At 38.8% G+C, this 21090-nt stretch overlaps 1 protein-coding gene across 1 annotated transcript; it reads left to right on the top strand.

The window, feature by feature from the left end:
• Window positions 1–4424: 4424 nt before the first annotated feature.
• On the top strand, window positions 4425–21035 carry ltl (leucine-rich repeat-containing larval translucida). Its single transcript, XM_003705829.3, has 8 exons — window positions 4425–5497; window positions 9361–9529; window positions 12798–12931; window positions 13654–13915; window positions 15929–16207; window positions 16807–17052; window positions 17176–17377; window positions 19241–21035. The coding sequence occupies exons 1-8, from the start codon at window positions 5100–5102 to the stop codon at window positions 19462–19464; spliced, it is 1914 nt and encodes a 637-aa protein (XP_003705877.1). The 5' UTR covers window positions 4425–5099; the 3' UTR covers window positions 19465–21035.
• The last annotated feature ends 55 nt before the right edge of the window (window positions 21036–21090 follow it).

Below are 21090 nucleotides of genomic sequence, written 5' to 3' on the forward strand. Positions count from 1 at the left end.
TCTTTAATGATAAAATTACGCATTACCTCTCTTTAACTCTAACGATATAGTAACGATGTTATTATCGATAGCCGCACCTTTAGTATAGTTTCAACTACCAAGAGGGAAACCGATGATTTAGGTGAGTGTTAGGTCGATATACGCGTCTCGATACACGGCTTTTACACGATGTTTGACACGATTCACGCTCCTGGCACGATGCAATTATCTCAGGTGCAGTAGCGCGTTGTTAATTCACGCGATAGCGTCCCGTTCCTCGGGAATAATTACGCTGGTCACGCTATACCAAGTTCAGTGTTTTCTTTTTCTCTTCTGCTTTTCTTTTGGAAGTTTCCTGAAACAAGGATCCCTTCGTCCAGATTCTACGCAATTTACTCATTAATATGCAATTAATATTGATTACGGGGTCGTTGGAATCATAAGTGCTCTTTCAACGCTCTCTTTCGTTCATTGTAAACTGATACAGATTAATTACTGACCTCGATGATCGGACGTTCCTTCGTGGATCATTGAAGCGAAAGCAAATATTTTATGGGTATACGCCGTATTTTCTCTGACTGATTTCTGTGCGCCACATCGATGCGTTGCAACACTCTACTCTCGAGAAAAGTATTTCGTAATTAATTCTTCGTTCGTATCATTAATGATTCTGCTCGTTTTCATTAATCGAACGTATTAAAAAAACTAGGTTGCAAACTCGGCAGCTTGAGAATTTAGAGATTTATTCATTCAGGCATTTTGGGATTTAAGGACTTGGAAGTTTGGGGATTTGAGGATGTATAGATCTTGGAGTTTGGAAATTTGTAAATATAACAATTATTACCATCTGTACTCGACTTTAATATATCGAGTTAATTAGAATGTGGGAGATGATATTTTTGTAAGATTTTAATTGTAAGTCCTTCCGAGTATCGAAACACGTAGAACGGTATCGCAATTGATAATCGAGACAATGCGTTTCAATGTGCTGGCGCCGACAGCCGGATACGGGTGTATTCTGTTCTGGAGAACAGTTTGATCCGAAATACGATTAGCGGTCAATCTGCACCAGTAGAAACCGGTCATCTTACCACGTACCGATGGCATGCAAACGGGCCGAGGACAAATCGGTGTCTCGCCTCCCCACGGATGGCAAATTTGGGATCCGTGACCGCTCTTAATATCGTGGGGTATTGGGGGTGAGGGAGGACAAGGCACGAGCTGCAGAGGGATTAACTCGATGTGTTAGTTAACGAATGCGAGAATGCGGCCTGGCGCCAACGCACACATTCGCGTTCGACTTGTCACGCACTCATCGCTACCGGCCTCGGTATTGGTTTATCCCTCCTCCCAGCTTCCCTGGATCTCCCTGTTGCATAGCTTCAAGACACGCACGCGAACTCCTCGTTTTCTTGTCGGAAAAGAGCAACGACGGCAAGGAAGAAAGAGGATGGGATACCACGCAGTAGCCAGTAGCAGTTTAGAGGATATAAAAGTATTAAGGTAGTGCGAGATGGTCAAAGCTAAACTGGATTTTCGAATTCTTCGGGGGATTTATCCGAAATCACCGCCTCCAGGGACCCAGCTTCAAATACGTGCTGTCAGGGTCGTTTAATCGATCAGCTGAAACAGAGAACGCACGAGATAGGGTTGAAATACGAGACAACGTTTCAATTCGAACACGCTACTCGTATCTTTGATAATGATAAAAAATCAACCTTCATAAAACATATAACACTTGTCAATAACAGCTATCAAGCTTTATTGTTGGAGAGGATAATTCTTACATTTATGCTATGTACTTACCTTTACTACAGAATCGTAGAAAATTTATATACCCACTACGCTGCGGATATTTCATAAATTACATGATTATTTTATACTTTGCAAACCATCCACATTACAGTACTGGTTGTAATACATTAACATCTTCGAATGAAAATCGTACGGACACTAGTAGTGAAAATTATGATTCATATAAGTACATTGATTTCTTTAAATTTTCAGTGGACATTTCATATAATTGTTACTAAAAAAAAAACTCTATTTGTAAAATAATAATCTTCCAAACAGTTAATTATCCTTGTTAACACATTTTATGACTTCCACTGATCAGCCTCTGATTTCGTTCGATTAATTGACAATCAGGCATTAAAACTCGTTCAATTTACAAAATCGATATATAATCAGGGCGATAACAACGAAAACAGCGGATCAACATTCCAAAAGTGTTGTAAATGGTTGGTTTACTTCAAAGTCCATCTCGACGACGAAAGCAATTAGAATAATCGCAATAATCATAAGAATGATAACGATGACAGATACTAGAACCATGATCATTGGTTTGATAGAAGCAACATTCCAGTAGCATTCTCAACCGTTCGCCCACCTCGAAATTCATTCTCTACCTCCCCTCTACTGAAATACCTTGTATAGTGTGTAGTCTCGTTCCAAAGTGTGAACGAAAGAAAAGGGTGACGATCATCTCCCTGTTAAGTGAGTCGAACGGAGAAAAAATGATAATGATAGAGAAGCGGAGTGAATCACTAACGCAATAATGCATCTCCATCAAATGTGCTTCTATATAATTTCAATAATAATAATATAACATAAATTATGTATAAAAGATGTAGATTGCATGTTAACGACATAATACATAAATTTATACATACACGTGGTAAATACATTTGGGATGTAACAAAATCAAAACACAAGTTTTGTATTACGTTTGACAAATGACTACCCCAGCTATGAGAAGTATTTAAGAAGAAAAGAAATTCAATCTAGTTGCACAATATTTGACCTCGTGTCACGTAAATGACCATGGTACAGGAGTCGCAGTTGGAAGCTCTCCAACACCTACCATATTTACCATAACTGGTAGCCACTGTTTTTGGACAAGAGATCCACTGTTCTTGATATGAAAATTCTTCGATTCTGGAACATCGACCCCAGACTCCTGCAGTATCATAGACAAGAGTGTACAGATAAAATTCGATGAGAAATGAAACGATTATCGTTGTTTAAGAAAACGAAGAAAGTTTACCTCCAGGCAGGTTTCATATTTAATGACCTAAAAATTTACAACATGATACCGGTGTAACGTGTCCGAAACGTAGCCGATATTACGCATTTTCTCCCGCCTTCGATTGTTAAATAATCATCAAGATACAGTATGATGCGACTTTGCTTTCAAGGTATCAGTCGTTTACGAGATCCGAGTGTCGGTCATACGTGTCTATTAGCCGTTGCAACGAAGGAAGAACGACGAAAGGGGAGAGACAGAGAGAGGGAGAGAGATAAACGAGCCGAAGACGAGAGAAGTGGGGTAAGGAAAAGAGTGAAAAAGAAAGAGAGGGACCTACGAGCGAATTATCTGGTATTTTCTTTCAGCCTGCGGACCCCGGAGCGACTAAGCAAAGGTCAAAAGTTGAGCAATGCTCTTCTTATCGGTGCAAACACCGCCTTCGCATATGCAGTGCGCCGGCACCGAACGATTGATGGACTTCTTGCTGTCTTGCGTGAAAACGTTCACACTAGTCGCGTATGGCGCCTTTGTGGAGCGGAATATCTTTCATCGCGTCCAACGGGCACACGAATTTTAACGCGGAGAGCCATTGAATTACAATCGAGTTGGGGTCTTTAAAGGAATTAACAAGTCGAGACATGTACTTTTTTGCGAATCAATTACGAACAGATGAAAACAGGCACAGAATTTTTATCACTGTTCAGAGTAAAAAATATCTTTATCTGATACCATCGATTTTGTAAATAGAGTCATATGAGGGTTATTATTTTTTAATTATTAATTTTTACGAACTTCCAACTTTACACATACTAAAATTTCTAACTTAATAGTTCTTGAAATTGACAAACTCTCCAAACCTTCCAAATCTTCCAATTTTTCAATTCTGCAATTTGGAAATTTCCAAAGCGCAAATTTCCAAGTTTCCGATTCCCGAAGTGTCAAACTTCTCAAGTTAGAAATCTCCGACTGTGCTCTGACCCAAATCCGACTTCACCCTTCAAAAGTGGCACATTTCCAAACACAAAAGATCGAAAGAAACGAAAAAATGTAAAATTTCCAAATATTCCTCCGAAGGATTCTAGATTCGGTCCCGAAAGAGTGTCCCGACGGACTGTCGGTCTGGAGCAGGAGTCGCACGACCAAAAGAAGGGGAGTGCGCGCATAGCTTCCGGTTAGTGGTCCGAGCGAAACCGAGCGATAAATAAATCGACGGTGACCGATAAAGAAGAGAGGAACAGAGGGAAAGCGAGTAGCAGGCAAAAGAGAATAAACTGGAGTCCGTAGGCACATAATGTACGAGTCCTGAGAGGAGTCGGAGTCCCTCCCGAAGCGGAGGCGCGGCGCCGCGCCGCGCCACGGCACGACGTTGCGACTATAAGTAAGTCTCGCGCGGCGCGCCGCGGCTTAATGCCGTTGCCGCGTTCGTGGCGCCAAGAGGAGGGCCCATTGGCGACGATAAGCCTCCTTCGTGTCCGGCACGAACGAGAAAAAGAAACAGAGAAAAACGGAGATAGACACAAGCACAGCAGCCAGCTTTCACCCGCGTTTCAGCCAGTGAATATACTTACGTATATATACCCCGGCGGGGTGTGGATCGCGACAGTATAGATAATACGTAGCTGTCAGTCGTACTCGGACCAGTGTCAGTCTAGCGTTTGTGTCGACGAACAGAGTGTCACCGACTATCGTTACCGAGACTTCTTAACACCTCCAGGGTTTCAACCCCTGTGTCACCCTACTTATAATCCTTCGTTTCATTTGGCGATGCGTACGATCGTTTAAAGAATCGCGTTCGCGTTTCGATCTGAAGTCGGTGACTTCGACTCCCTCGGGACTATTAACTACCTTTGTCAGTGGAAGACATTCCGATTACCAAGTGATTATTGCCTGTCGTGTTCTGTGAGGCCCGGTGACAAGTGTCAGTGGTGTTAAAAGAAGAGAGCAACGAGCAGCGGAAGGTGGTTGGTACCGAAGGGGTGCGCATGGTCCGCTGCGGACCGTGGAAAGATCAGCTCCGTTGACGAGCGAGGGTCTTTCTATTGGGTCGTTTTGATGGTGATTAGCGTGATCGCGTTTTAACGTCAGAAACAACATGTCAGGGCTGCTTTACACGCTTCTGGGGTTGGCGGCCAGCACCAGCCTTCATTGCGCCGTTCGCCGGGAGATAAGTCCGTGCACCTGCCGACAAGAGGAGTTCTCCACTTCCGTTATCAACCCGGCGCAGGCTGCTGTCGCAGTAGCAGCCGCTGCGGCTGCGGCGAACACCGCGAACAATGCCGGACACCATGGACACGGAGAACGAATAGAGGTTGTGTGCGAACGAATGGATTCTTTCGAGCAAGTGGCAGGCGCGTTAAGGGGTAAATTTACGGCGGAACAGCAGATCACCTTGCGGGTCTCGCATTCCAATCTCAGAGACATATCGCGACACGATTTTAAAGAGCTGAGGATGTCCATCACCAGGCTCGAGCTCAATCATGATCATCTAGGGTGAGTGTAAGTTTACATGCATCGAATCAAATCGGGATTTCGAGGTTGCTTGGATCGTGTATTAGGGTTATCAGATCGGGTCTGGAGTGCCTGGTTAACCTAAAATATGAATACGACGTTTTTGGACTCCAAACGTCTAAAATAATTTCTATACTTCTAATTTGATACATGTTTAAATTTTTAAGTTTCCAAATTGTCAAGTCCTTAAATTGCTAGATTCTCATCCCAATGTAACAAGTCCCTTAATTCTCAAATTTTCAAATTTTAATATTGTTGTCGATGACCACTTTGTCGTAGCAGGTGTGAAATACTAGATGTTAATAAAGAAACCCAGCTCACCCCAGACAAGAATCCTGGTTACACCGATAATCACGTATTCGTTTAATTAATTGTTTCAATAGAAACGAAAAGTGAATACAGACTTCGGTAATACAGTCACACGAGTCTAAACGTTTCCCTTTCAGAAACGCATGACTCGATTTGATTGCTTTGAAACAAAGCGCCCAGTGAATGTGGTAGAATGAATACTTTCGCTTACGATCGACCTCGCGGTTTCAAGGAATCTTCCTCGATCATTTCGTAGAAGACGCAAAACTGAGAAAATTCTTTAAACCGTCTGTGTTGATGAAGAAAATCGTGTGACGATGATAATGACGCGTGGATAAGTGATATCAGAGCCACGCTTACTCTGACCACGCGTTATACGCTCGATTAACAAAGTATCGCGTTTCCAGAAATTTTGAAGCATACCTTCTCGTTAATTCGAATGATTAACTTTTTTCATTTCATGCTATAAGTTTAAGTTGCTCTTGTTACCAACATTTGGGTACGAAAACAAAGTACATCTCGTATTATAGAAATTTAAACAAATCGAAAGAAGATAAACAAAATTTCAATGATCGACCGATAAAGCTGAAAAGTTATAGGAATTATAATGTTGGCTTTGTGATACGTGTCTGACAACACATTCGTCGTCTGACCATCAAGTTCCCTAATCACTGACGAAACATATCAGCGAAGTATTATAAATCGTGGAATAGAAACGGGATGCAAAGAGGACAAAAGAGAAAGAAGAGACGGTATGAAATATACAAAAAAAAATGGAAAACAGTTTCAACAGGTATTTGTATGCAAACGTTCGCCATTCAAGGCTCATAGAAGAGCATGCGTGTAAATGCATCATATGCATTGATACGAATGACAATATCTTTATGAAAGGTCATCGTCTGATGCTGCGAGCATTGAATAAAGATGTTTACACGCAACAAAGAAGCGACTCCGATTAGTTTCGTTATTTTGCAAACAGTCAACATGTGACCGGGTAAAAATTTTCGTCAACCGAAACGTTCCGAAATGGTCGATGCATCGCGATTAATTCGTTCCTCGATTTATATGTTAATTCTAATGCACGTGTGTATTGCTATCTAAAATAATTACTGTAATCTTTGTCCTCGTGTATCTTCGAATCGTACTATTTGCTCTTATACGCTGTCTCTGATAAAATATTAAATAATACGATGATAATGCGCGAGAAGTGAAATTCGGGGGATTCAGAAATCGCTCCATTGTATTCGATTAACGTAACGAGTATAATCGTAAGTTACATTTATTTAAGGAAAAATTCAATCTGATACAGAGACTCTTTCACGAAATCATCGAGTACGCAAGATAGAAAGATACATCGATCGATAAAATCTGTCTAATGCGTTCATCGGAGATAAGTTTGCAGAAGATGAAAAGCTTTCTCGTTTCCAACTAAACACGAATGTAGCTACGAATGGCACAAAGGACGAATACTGGTCTTCCTTGATTATCCTGACACATCGTGTACTTAAACGAGAGTCCTTGACGAGTGAACAATCATCGAGAATGCGTCTTTTCGCGAAAAAGAGAGAAAGAGAGAAAGACAGAAGTACGAACGCGAGAATGAAATCTTAATCGTGCCTGACCTCTTCGAACGAGTTATCACGAAGCCCTGCGCTTATCAATTCGGAATAATTAAATAACGAAATGCTGTGAGCCAACGTTATGTGAATAATCGAAAGATAATGACCGTGCGTCGGCCGTGTTTTAGACGTTCATTGGTCCATTTCTTTCGACGGTATCTCGATAACAATTTGCACCACTTCGGAGGACTAACGACGAGTTCGATCGAATAGAAAGCACGTTTTATACCCATAACATCTTTTATAGTGCCATAAGTGTTAAGTTACTGTAAAATGTCTTCTTGAAGTTATAAACATTATTTTATAGTTGGTTAGTTCAGATCAGAGATTTATGAAAAGGGAGTCGAGGGATGAACTGATTTTTGGGTCTCATTAGGTAGTAAAATTTTTCTCTGCAACTTCAAAACTTTGAAGTTTGTGAATCTTGGTATTTTAAACTTCAGAAGTATAGAGCTTTAGAAATTTTAGGACTTCGCAACTTTTTTGCAATTTTTTATTTCTAATGCTTAAATATAACGTGTTGCTTAAGTGTAATTCGCAATATCGAGCTGTCGTCGATCTTGAAACCACCATACATCCGACCTCAAAAAACTACTGAATTCCACGAAGTGTCTCACAAAAAATAAACTCTAAAAAAACAAGGATATACACTTGTTATGAATTATGTAATTTATACAACATAGTTTTTATATCGTTACTCGACTTTTTCGATAAAATGAAAAATGCAACAAATATTTCAGCGGATACACATGCACATGCTTACACAGTAAATCGTATATCTATGTATTGCTTCACTCAATATCTTGACGTAATTAAAAGAAATTAAGTAGTTCTTATCGAGCATCGATAGTATGATGTACAAACGTTCCAATGAAATTATTTCACGAGATGTATTTTGATGTACACATCTAGCGTGTTTCGTTTCATTTAATCCTTTCTGCCCTTAATCGGAGTATCACGGAAAAATTTCAAGTTTACCACTGTGACTAGGACAATGAGCGATAACTTCGTTTCACTTTTGATAATTAAGTATCGATTGTGTATCGCTCGTTAGCCATGTGTTTACAAGGGCCACATGCTGCGTTGCTTGTGATCGCTCACAAACCAAGATAATGTATCTGCGGATGACATTCTACATTTTTTCAGAACAAAAAATTTGAATTTTTCGTAAAAAATTATATCTTAAATCGATTATTGTTTGATCGTAATCTGCTGGCGATTTAACATTTTTTGTATTTAAAACTTTATATAATCTTTATATGAAAATTGTTTATGTACATTATGAAGTGCTTTTCATAATCGCAAATTTTTCTTTTACTCGTTGTTACCGATTCAGTAATACATTATGACTAATTTAATTACTAATTATAATAGTTGTAATAATCATTAACTGCTACTAGTTAACTAGTTATAATACCAAATGTAATTTATTGCTACTAAATTAAATATTTGCATTAACACGTTCATTACTGACTGAGCACTGATAATCGAACACGCGATGTCGCGTGAGTGGTTATTTGGTATTGATAATAAATCACGTGATATCGTATATTTGGATCTTCAGTGATATCTGAACGTGTTATTTATTCACAACAGTCTCGCTATATGGCCCTCGATTACGTTACAGGAAAAATATTTGAGAATTAGAAAACTACACTTTAAATTTATAAATGTTTGAATTAAAAAATGTCTATACCTTATTCTCTGATTTTCATTTTGTTAATCGAACGTTTCTCGTACAAAAATTTCATAGAATTCGTTGGACGCGTTCGTATTAAATTTAAACAGTTGTCACTTCAGGACGGATAACCGTCTCGTTGTCGTCGTTCGAGATGACGTTAAGCGTAACAAGCTTTAATTACATTTGCTCTTCGTACATCGAATGAGATAAATAAAGAGCGACTTGATGTTTTATAGGTTCGTAGACGGTGAAGTTTTCGCGGGGTTGGGAAGAACGCAATATCTCAGCCTCGCGGATAACGAGGTACCATCCATACCGAGGCATATTCTGGCGCATCTGTCCTTACTGAGGACTCTAGATCTCAGCAGAAATCGGATAAGCCGGATAGACTCGGATGACTTCAAGGTATGCTGTTTTCATTAATGTTTTTTTCTCAATAAACCCTCATTTTCTCTAACAAATTCAAATCTGAATCAGTCAGAACATTAACTTCGTAGTTCTTCGTATTAAATTTTACGATTGTAAAAATTAGTTGCAAAGCAAATATATTTTAAGTCCACATTGCAGTCACATAATTTTGCTGCATACGATTTTGAATTCATAATATAAGATACATTTCAAAATGTACATCAGAGCCATATAACACTGTAACTATAACATTTTATGACATTAAGTCACACAGGAAGATACAAAATTAGAACCAAACAGTAGTAAATAAAAACCTGTTGATATTGAGTCACTGATATATTAAATTTGTCGTCAGACATGAACAAGTTTTTCTGCAAACTTCATTTCAGACTTAAAGGATAAAATTATACATATTTTTATACCCGTTCAAAATATATGTCTAACGATCCTAAAGTGCCGTTTTCGTACCTTTAATCACGATTACGATTCTCGAACCTGTAGACCTTCTCAAAATGGCGGAAAAAATTCTATGAAAAAAGACGAACCAATCGCATACGTGTAGCTTCGTAAACAGGAAGAATATGAATGCGCCATTAATGACGATCAATTACGAACGTTGATGTAACCTTTCTTGACCGTTTTAGTGATGACTGCCTTCAAGATATGCATTTATCGGGGCTGATTAAATCTAATCTCATTTGCACCGAATAACTTTTGGAGTGCATAGAGCGTCGAGTACATTTGTCGTACTCGTTTCCATCGTTCAAAGGAATCTTTAAATGTTTAACAAAAACGATATTATCTGGAAGTGAAGTATTGTGATTTATCTGCGACGTGTTCGAGATACTGGAAGTCGCAGATTTTGTACAGTCGACAAACATATTGGTTATTCTCAAATTCGTTTCGGGAGGTTTTCACAATTGAAAGAGAACGACTGCAAATGTCTGCAATATTACTTTTAAATTTCCTTACAGGAATTGGCGTAACTGGGTACATTTTTAAAAAATAGGAACGTGTAAGTTTTGTTTATTAAAAATATTGCAGTCTTTTTGATATATGACGAAGAGATATGTTGATGTCAGAGTTTCGAATTCTTCACTTGATGAAGTAACAAATCTTCAAAATGTAAAGGACCCAAGATCAAAGTCTTCAAGTTTAAAAATTTCCAAATCCTAAATTTCTAAATTCGTTTATTCCATAGCTCCATATTTCCACAATTCCTACATTTCAAAGTTCCAGAAATCCAACTTCGAAACCTAATTAAATTTTTCATGGACCACTTTCGTATAATTTCTGTTCTAAACCAGAAGAGGTAGGATGAACAAATTCTTGCTTGCTTGACTGCCAAAAATTTAACGCGTGATCAGCTGATGTACCAGTGAATCGAAACTCTCCCTCAAAATATACACAAGCATCAAATAAACCTGCACATATACAACATAAAATACACTTTGAATAAAACTGTGATCTTAAAAATACTAGTTACGCCAATGAATGTCATTTGCATGCATTTAAATCATAAACGTGTTTCATTCACGTTCTTCGAAATCGTTGCTGCGATTTGTCGCATTCGGTGCTTCTAAACACGTTTTGCATTACGCGTGACTCGACAATGTATCCGTAGCCGGCGTATGAACGAACAATTCATCTCGAGGAGAAGAAGACACCAAACAGTAGAAGCTGGTGGGGTTTCCCTGGCGCTTGTCGCGCACGTGACATGCCACGTGCACTGAATTGTCCACCAATCGTTCTCCAGACGAATCGTGCTACTTACGAGAATTCTTTTTCACGGCTGCCTCGTGCTGTTTACCACACGTTTTACCAGCTGAAAACAATCGAAATATGCAAAAAACTGGCTATCTACATTTTTCACTCGATACTGCCAGATAATTTTGTACCGCCACGTTACTCCACCGACAACGTGATTCGCCTTTCTCCATTTTATTCACTTTTTATTTAACGGGAAGGTCACTGGTGATACCTTGGAACGTTTTAATTTTTCCTGACAAAAATGCAATCAGGAATGCAAAAACGAAATGCATCAGGTTTTTCTTCTTGCTGATTTTTATAGGGTGAAGTTTTTTTTGTATTTTTATCTGCATTCGAAACTTTATTTCAAAGATGGCACAGTGACGTTCGAGTAATTGATCTCTATTCTAACACGTGTTTTATAATCGCTAACGAAACTAGATTTAACTGTTCCTCGACGATATTAGAGGCTATATTTAGAAGTTTCGTATGGTGCGAAAATCTTTTTCTTCTCGTTTGCGCGTAATCGTAAAGCGCGATAAAGCAAATGGCGCCCTCCCGCTTTGTGATGACTGAGGTGAAATCTTTACCGCTCGATATATCTCAGATGTTACATTCATTTGTGTATCGCGTGGCAATTCGTGATTTATGCACGGTATCGAGCACGATAGAATTCTCTTGGGAAAATTATGTAGGACAGTGCAGTCATTTAGAATTTAGGAACTTATACAGTTTCAAATTTTAAAATTTTCAATTAGCAATTTAGAAAATTTGAAGTTTCAAACTTCCAACTACGATATTGATGTGATGATATTGTTAACATTAATTACAGCGAAAAAAATTAATCTCGCGATAGTAAGTGTGATTGATTCAATCAGTTTTTATCCACGTAAAACGTTTTTAATCCTCATCCAAAATTTTGTACGCTCCACACATTCTCACCATGCAATAAAATTGTTCTAATAATCCGTACACACCAAGTTTATCGTGCAACCGCTGTTTTTGATTAAACGTCGGGCGTCCTCGTATTTAATCACGTTTCGTTGACGCTGTTAAATACGATCTCTTTAAACTCTTGTCACATGTTTTTTTCCCTTTTCCGCGTACAAATCAATCACACAACCGAAGTACGAACGGTATTCTCCATATGAGATGTGAACGTTTCGGATAAAAGTTAATAAATACAGGAAACTTTGAAAATGGGGATTTGCGAGATGTGAGAAAGGAGAGTTGCAATGTGTGAGAATCAGGAAATTTAAAGACTTGCAAGATGCAAGAATTAAGAAATTTAAAAACATCGAAACTTTGCTATTTGTTAAGAGTTTGAAAATTGAAAAATCTATAAATTTAGGGATTTAGAAAAAGGCTTAGAAATTTATGGATCTGTAAATTCGGAAATTTGAAAATTTCTACCCAAGAGAAATGATAAATGCATTAACTAACTTCTAACAAATAATTTTTAAGAAATAAACAGAATGTGTGTTCTCAAAATGCACTTTTTACGTGTGATTTTCAGTACAATCCAACGTTACAGCATCTCTCTATGGCCGGAAATGCGATTTCAGAAATGGTGCCGGGCTCGTTACCGCCGTTAGTGAAGCACCTTCACGTTGGCCGCAATCACTTGCAAAGCCTGAATCGAACACTACGGTACGACACTATCTTGATTACTGAAACAAAAATTTACGTTCGTTCATTCACGAAGCTCCTAGAACGTGTATCGGACATCCTGTTTACCATTCCGACAGTGGCTGTTATTTAATTGGCTCTATTCATCGTTGATGCAACGAGCAGTTCTTCGGACTCGGTCGAAGATGATTAAGTAAACGTGTACGCAGATTATATAGACAGAGGAGACAACAATTAAGCTAGCGATCCAGTCACGTGCTCAAGATTATACTGTTTCACTTGCGACGGTATTTACTTTATATTTCGAATCGATGTAGAAAGTGAAACTAATTACCATAATATTTTAGACAAGACAATATTTATTTGGGATCACAATATTTATTATGTACATTAGTACCTTTCATGTAAAATTATTTAGAAATTTGGAAATCGAAGAATTTAACAAATTTTAAGTTTATATATTCGGTTTTTCAGAAGAGGAAAATTCAGATTAAAAGTCAACATAATTTTAATAACAAGCAATAGTAAATAATTTTATACAAAAGACATTTACCCGAGTATAAGCCCTATCAATAATAGAGAGAACACAAAAAATGACAGAACGATAATTAACTGATATTTCATTGCCTTCGAATAATTCGTATCATTTCGTTTGATGGAGCATCGTAGCATCGTACATTAAAGAGATATGATCAAACGAGGGGTTTTCACCATACAAGCACGTGACTGAAATCTTGTTCCAGAGATCTGAATCAGTTGGAGTGGTTGCTAATTAACGCCAACGAGCTAACATCCTTGGACGGTGAACTACCATCCTCTGGTCACAACTTGAAGATGCTCTATGCCGTGGATAATAAACTGACTCACCTGCCCGCGGAATTTCGTTATTTGCATCGTTTGGAAAGTTTATTTCTGCAGCACAACAAGATACGCAGCCTTGATGGTACTCTGCAAAAGGCGCGTCGATTGAAATTTCTCGAGCTTTCGTATAACGACCTACAAGAGGTAATTCAATTTTTTCTTCTTTCTCAGTATCTACATTCTCAAATTTGTATATAAAAATTTCAAAGTTGCGAATCTCAAAAATGTTCAAATTTCAAAGTCACAATTTCCTAAATTCAATTAAATGACGTCGTCTCGTCATTGGATCGTGCGCATCAATCTTACTACATTGTCAGTAACGGTCTATATTGATTTCATTCATGCCACGATCGATATCGATAAGCTTTAAATTGCTTTAAAGATCAGCCATAAATCTGACGTCGATACCCACACGAGCGTGGTCCGTGAAACACACGGACAAGCGCGTAAAGTGCAAGGCACGATCGCGAGCCACGATAACGCGCGGAGGCGTTCGTTCAGTGTTCCATGCATTAAGTCAATTACTGCATCCTAATCTAATTATTATGTCGCGCGTTTCCGTGCTGCGAATTAAATTTTTATTGAAACGGACGGCTGTTCGATGCTCTTCATCGTGATCCGTTTAATTAACTTTTCTCGAACGCTCGTTTTCAAAGGTTTCGGGTTTAACGTCCCGTCACATCCGACATAACTTTGATCGCTCTGTTCGATCTTGTTAACGCGTTGACTGCACCTTGGCAAACCTATTAAAAGCTTCGTCAGATACATTTTAACATTTTTTAAATTTAAGAATAATTTAATAGTTTTACAGTACTTTGACATACTTTGAAAATATTTCTAATACGAATTTATTTAACGTTCCGTCACATCCAACATAACTTTGATCGCTCTGTTCGATCTTGTTAACGCGTTGACTGCACCTTGGCAAACCTGTTAAAAGCTTCGTCAGATACATTTTAACATTTTTTAAATTTAAGAATAATTTAATAGTTTTACAGTACTTTGACATACTTTGAAAATATTTCTAATACGAATTTATTTAACGTTCCGTCACATCCAACATAACTTTGATCGCTCTGTTCGATCTTGTTAACGCGTTGACTGCACCTTGGCAAACCTGTTAAAAGCTTCGTCAGATACATTTTAACATTTTTTAAATTTAAGAATAATTTAATAGTTTTACAGTACTTTGACATACTTTGAAAATATTTCTAATACGAATTTATTTAACGTTCCGTCACATCCAACATAACTTTGATCGCTCTGTTCGATCTTGTTAACGCGTTGACTGCACCTTGGCAAACCTGTTAAAAGCTTCGTCAGATACATTTTAACATTTTTTAAATTTAAGAATAATTTAATAGTTTTACAGTACTTTGACATACTTTGAAAATATTTCTAATACGAATTTATTTAACGTTCCGTCACATCCAACATAACTTTGATCGCTCTGTTCGATCTTGTTAACGCGTTGACTGCACCTTGGCAAACCTGTTAAAAGCTTCGTCAGATACATTTTAACATTTTTTAAATTTAAGAATAATTTAATAGTTTTACAGTACTTTGACATACTTTGAAAATATTTCTAATACGAATTTATTTAACGTTCCGTCACATCCAACATAACTTTGATCGCTCTGTTCGATCTTGTTAACGCGTTGACTGCACCTTGGCAAACCTGTTAAAAGCTTCGTCAGATACATTTTAACATTTTTTAAATTTAAGAATAATTTAATAGTTTTACAGTACTTTGACATACTTTGAAAATATTTCTAATACGAATTTATTTAACGTTCCGTCACATCCAACATAACTTTGATCGCTCTGTTCGATCTTGTTAACGCGTTGACTGCACCTTGGCAAACCTGTTAAAAGCTTCGTCAGATACATTTTAACATTTTTTAAATTTAAGAATAATTTAATAGTTTTACAGTACTTTGACATGCTTTGAAAATATTTCTAATACGAATTTATTTAATATGAATATTTTTAATTAATGGATGTCACTAATTATTGTGATTATGAATTCGTAATAATATGGCTATTGGATTTCCACGGAAATTCCAGCGTCATTCACGTATGGTGACGTAGCAGTCAACGTGTTGATATCGTGGAAGTGTTAGATAACAATATCGTAAACGAACCGATTTCCCTCAGCTGACAGAGGAAGATTTCATAGAGGCGGAGATGTTAGAAGATCTCGAGCTTGGACATAATTCTCTAAAATCATTGGGCGGAGCAGTCGGCGCAAACAGCGACGGGAATGGAGGCAATAGTGTCCTTTATCCTCTCAGGTCTCTGAAATGTTTAAACCTGACGCACAACGAGCTTCGCGAATTCTCGTTCGCATCGCTCCGCGGTTTGCGCGAACTACGATTGCTCGATCTTTCGAGTAATAGGATCGTGCGACTTCACAGAGGAAGAACACCGTCGGAGGTATACACTTATTTATTGTTAAAATATTTGGCACCAGAAAAAATACACAGGGTATCAAATGATTGAACTTCGCTGGAATATCTCGTAATAAAAATAGAGAAAAATCAATGGGTTTATAGTACAGTGTGTACAAGTGTAGAATGAACAAAAAACTTGATGAATATTAATGATATATCGACACCTGATATGAATTAACCCGAACGCAAACATGATCTAGTTACAACGTGTGAGGTATGAACATTTTGTGAAACTTTATTGTGAAAGTACAACTTCATTTTTGAAAGAAATTTTTCACGTTATTTCTTTCTTGCCTGATTCATTCATACAAAATTTATTGTACGATAAAAGTGAAGAAAGTCTTGCATTTATCGTTTGATTACCCGTTTTCAGTGACCGTAATGGAAACGCACTGATAAAAACTAATTGTCATATTGTGTCTCTTCTTCGATACCGTGGAGCTTTTGTATAATCAGTATACGCCGACGACACAATCAAGCGATACTGTATATTTTTCTCTTGCTTCTACACCAGTGAAATTTGATCTAACATTGGTGCACCCTGTATGAACAAATGCTTGATCCTAAATTATGCGTTCGTAGAATTTAGTAGAGGAGGAAGGGGAGGAAACAGCTGGTGGGAATATACAGGACATGCGACTTCAGCATAACGAACTAAGAAGCCTGGACGGTTCGTTGTTCCTAGGCATGAAAGAATTGCAGAGGTTGAATCTCAGTCACAACGCGCTGGGGCCAACGATTGGACCCCGCGATTTGCGAGGTCTTGATGGTCTCAAAGTCCTCGATCTCTCTCACAATGAACTCACCACTCTCGAAGACACGTCAGAGGTATGCGAATCGAATTAATTCTGTTTCAATGAAATAATTGTGTTCCTGGTCCGAACCCATTCTACCGACGCGTCTCCAAGAATTTCTGCACACGATGACACGTCGTGTTATTGTGCTTCGTAGACGTGGTTGCCTTCCTTGGAGGAGCTAAACGCATCGCACAATCGTCTGGTGACACTATCCGAAAGGGACTTCCGTGGTTTTCCGGTCCTTTGCTGGGCGGATGTCAGTGCAAACCGGATACGCACCCTCATGCCTGAACTCGTGGCGAACACTCGCTGTACTGTTCACGGAGTGCCAGACGTACTTCGTATATACCTTCAAGGTAAGCGATCTGATCGTATGTACATACTTGTACATATTTCGTCATTATCAGTTGACATACTCGAAAGAGGATTTCACAGAATTCGACGCAATCTTGGCCGATAAATACGCGTCCAAGGTTGCGAAACGATTGAGATGTTAATTAACGTTATTAGTTAATCGATCTTAATAAAGTACACATAATAACAGATCGAAAGATTGGAAATGAGGTTGCATGATTTCACGGAACAAAATGATTGGTGTACACAGGTGTATTTGACTTGCGATCACGTCATAAGTAACAAACAGGGACATTTGGGAAACGAAAATGTTTACGAATGTGAACAACACAGTTGCGTGACGGTGGTATAATATTTAAGTAGACTGGATCTAGGTTATTTAGTTAATGTAATAGGACTTCTCTGGGGAGAATGACGATAGTTAATCACAGCTGAAAAAATTCAGTATGTATCTTGTACTAAACTTCTTATAATTATACCTTAAATATCATGCTATATAATATAGAATTCAGATTTAGTAAAATTCAGATTCAAATATTTCATAAACTAATTTTTAAAACATCCTAAGTTCTCGGGGTTGTCGCAATCTTGGACGAGTGAAATAAATTACTCTCGTATTATAAAAGGAAATTGGTTCACGAAAAAAGTTGACAATAAGAATCTGTTGTGCGCAAATGTGCACGCACATCAGTAATGATCCGCACACGCAGTAAAGTCGATCAGTTAGGAACGGTGACGATTTCGCTTTCCACCCTCGCAAAGGATAACAACGTCTGACACAGACGCGTTGAATGGGCGCCAGCTTGTAATTAATAAACACGTCGTTAAGTGTCGCGAGGACAGTCTCGCGGTGGATGGAAGGAGACAGAACGAGAGAACGGGTCATGAGAGTGGTCGGTGGCAGCAGAAAATAAATTACTGGTTGATAATAACGTGGCTGGCTCCGTTCGGCTTCCGAGCAGTACATTATTTTGTTATAAGAGTTACATTTCAAGCGATAACCCCCGTCGTGGCGCCATCTCTTTATTATTTATTGTATACCGAGGACGGATCGTTAGCTGTTGTTACTGTTAAATATACGGTTTTTCGTGGTTCCGTTATCGTGTACAATCCCGTTATCTCGGTCCCGCTTCATTATTTCTTTCACTCTCTTTTTTTCCCCCGTTCGTCGTTCACGCTTTCATTGAACAAGCCCTCCTATCCGCGAACCTCGCCGTCCAACGATTCGCGACGATCACGTTGTTCGCTTGTTATTGAATTTGCCACTCACGATTATGTGTTTACGGCCTCTTAACGCCGATACGAACACTCGATTGATGCAAACAAACATTTTATGCATCGCGAAGATTAAGCCGTTCAATAATCTCTCCTTCGTAAGAAACTACTGCGATGTCGCGTTATTCGAATCCCTTTTTTTTCGCTGGGCAACCTCTGTATGCATAACATCTCACGCGCGCTATTATTTATCGAATAAAAGTTTCTCAGACAGAAACTTAATTATCAACTCACTTCTCAGAATATGCTTTCCTACCGGAGGTTCTAACTTAAATAATAACCTAAATGATAATAAATTTTAAGTACTGTACCTAATCACTTTTGTTGTTAACATCTTATGAATATTATCGTCATTAAATATTAATATCGGAAATATTGATAATATCTCTACTATAGATATTAAGAATTAGTCCGGGGAGTCGGTGACACGCGGAGTACATTCATAATGCTTTCGTTTATCGACCTAGTTCAAGAAAACGTGTACACGTTAAAAGTCGGACATTGCGTACATTCGAACTATCTCTTTTTACACGTACGAAAAAGAAAAAAGAGTTTCCATGTTGCGATTTCCCCGTGTTTTTTGTTTGCAGATAATCCAGTGTTGTGCGATCCAGGACTGGCGGATCTGACCGTAGCTCTAGAAGTAAACCACGCAAAGGTATACGGAGTGGTGAACAATTGTCCAACAACGAGCACCGTCTCGACGCCTACCGAACAGACGTCGCCTCTTCCTCCGTTACCACCGACGCTGTTGTTGGCCGCCGCGGCGGCTGCATCCGGCGGAAATGTTTCTTTCGCCGCGACCCTCGAGTAGTCATTTGGTAGTCGCGGAGGATCGTCAGGCGCGATCGATTCATGGGAAAAGAAGATTCGAATCGAAGAAACACGAAGAGGAACACGGGGGAAAGAGAGATGATTCGATTCGTGGCCACCAAGTCTGAGAAACGATGACGCCGAAGACGTCGTTCCGTTGGTCGTTCGAGAAGACCGGAAGTGTACGGACTCGGTCGGTGCGGGATCTTGGTGTAATCCTCGCTTCATGTTCGACACGGGCGTTTTAGTTCGTTTTTAATCTAAACCGCTTGCGTGAATTCTTGGAAACATTCGCGACAGAAAATCAGACGACAAAAAAAGAACGTTGTATGATAATAGGATAACGTGCACGCGTACACGTACATCCACACACATACTCGCAAACACATGATACGCTCATTAACATCACTGTACATCGACGAGATTTCACGCGCAACTAATCCGTCAATCGACAGCTAACCATTCGCGATTAGACGTCGGTCTTTAATCGATAATTGTGTAGTAATAGATAATAAGTAATGCGAGATTGATATTTATTTATCGAGCTTCGAGATCACGTAACGTGAGAGTATGGTTCTTTCTATCGCGAGAGGAACGATACGGCGCGTAAAGATAGAGTGATAAAGCGATTGGATACTGCGCCCTCCAGGATGTCGTGCACGAACGTGCAAGTGGTGGACATTTGTCAATACTAGTTATATAATTTGAAAATTTGGAAAGTTGAACATTTGTAGACTCTAAATTCCTATATTTCTCAATCTCTACATTTTTAAATCTGCCAACTTCCGAATTCTCAAAGTCAAATTTTCAAACTTGAAAATCCATCCACGGATCTCCACCACCATTGCGTTCCGTGCGCGCCAGTAGCCCGTGAGCTCTTCGAGGGGCACTAGATCTGCTCACCATTGCGATAATGAACTGAAAAAAAATTCGCGTCCAAAAGAAAACGTTACTCGCGAGCTGAACGAAAGCGAAAAGTGTCCTCTCGCAAGTCGAGATCCAGGAACAATTTACTACAGTTTCTGTCTTACAATAGGTGACATCGTTACGCTGTAAATAGTCATTAATCCCGCTAATTTTTAACCCGTCAGACCCGAAATTTTCCCGATTGTCTTCCAATTTTGTAAATATTTTGGAAGTTCTAACAACCGATACGTAAGAAAATTTTGATCAAACGGGTCAGAGGGGTTGAACGCCATGCGCCCTGTTCACGTTTACGTCCCTTTCTTTATCTTTATTTTAGTTTGTCCTTTCGCATGTATCATTCGGGACTTCCGCCTAACTTCTTCTGTTAATATCGGACAACGATACTCTATGTGGTAAGAGTGATCGGGGTATTCGAAATCGATTAACATTATTCGCCTTTAATCTAACTCGAAGTGAACGTTAATCATTCGTGCTTCAAAGTATTATTTGTAACGCTTAGGCGGTGTATTGTGTATCGTCGTTCGTTGAATTTTCGCCATTAGATTGTTCGTTAACAGTATCTAATGATATCACCAAAATCTAGCGTACAAGTATGATCATGTACAGTTAAGATGATACGTATAAATCCTGTTCAAATACATGCTATGTTATTCGAGTTTTATTTTTACATCCAAAAAGAAAACCGAATGTGGAAATTGAC

The sequence above is a fragment of the Megachile rotundata genome, chromosome 5 (assembly GCF_050947335.1).
Source record: "Megachile rotundata isolate GNS110a chromosome 5, iyMegRotu1, whole genome shotgun sequence".
NCBI classification, from domain to species: domain Eukaryota; kingdom Metazoa; phylum Arthropoda; class Insecta; order Hymenoptera; family Megachilidae; genus Megachile; species Megachile rotundata.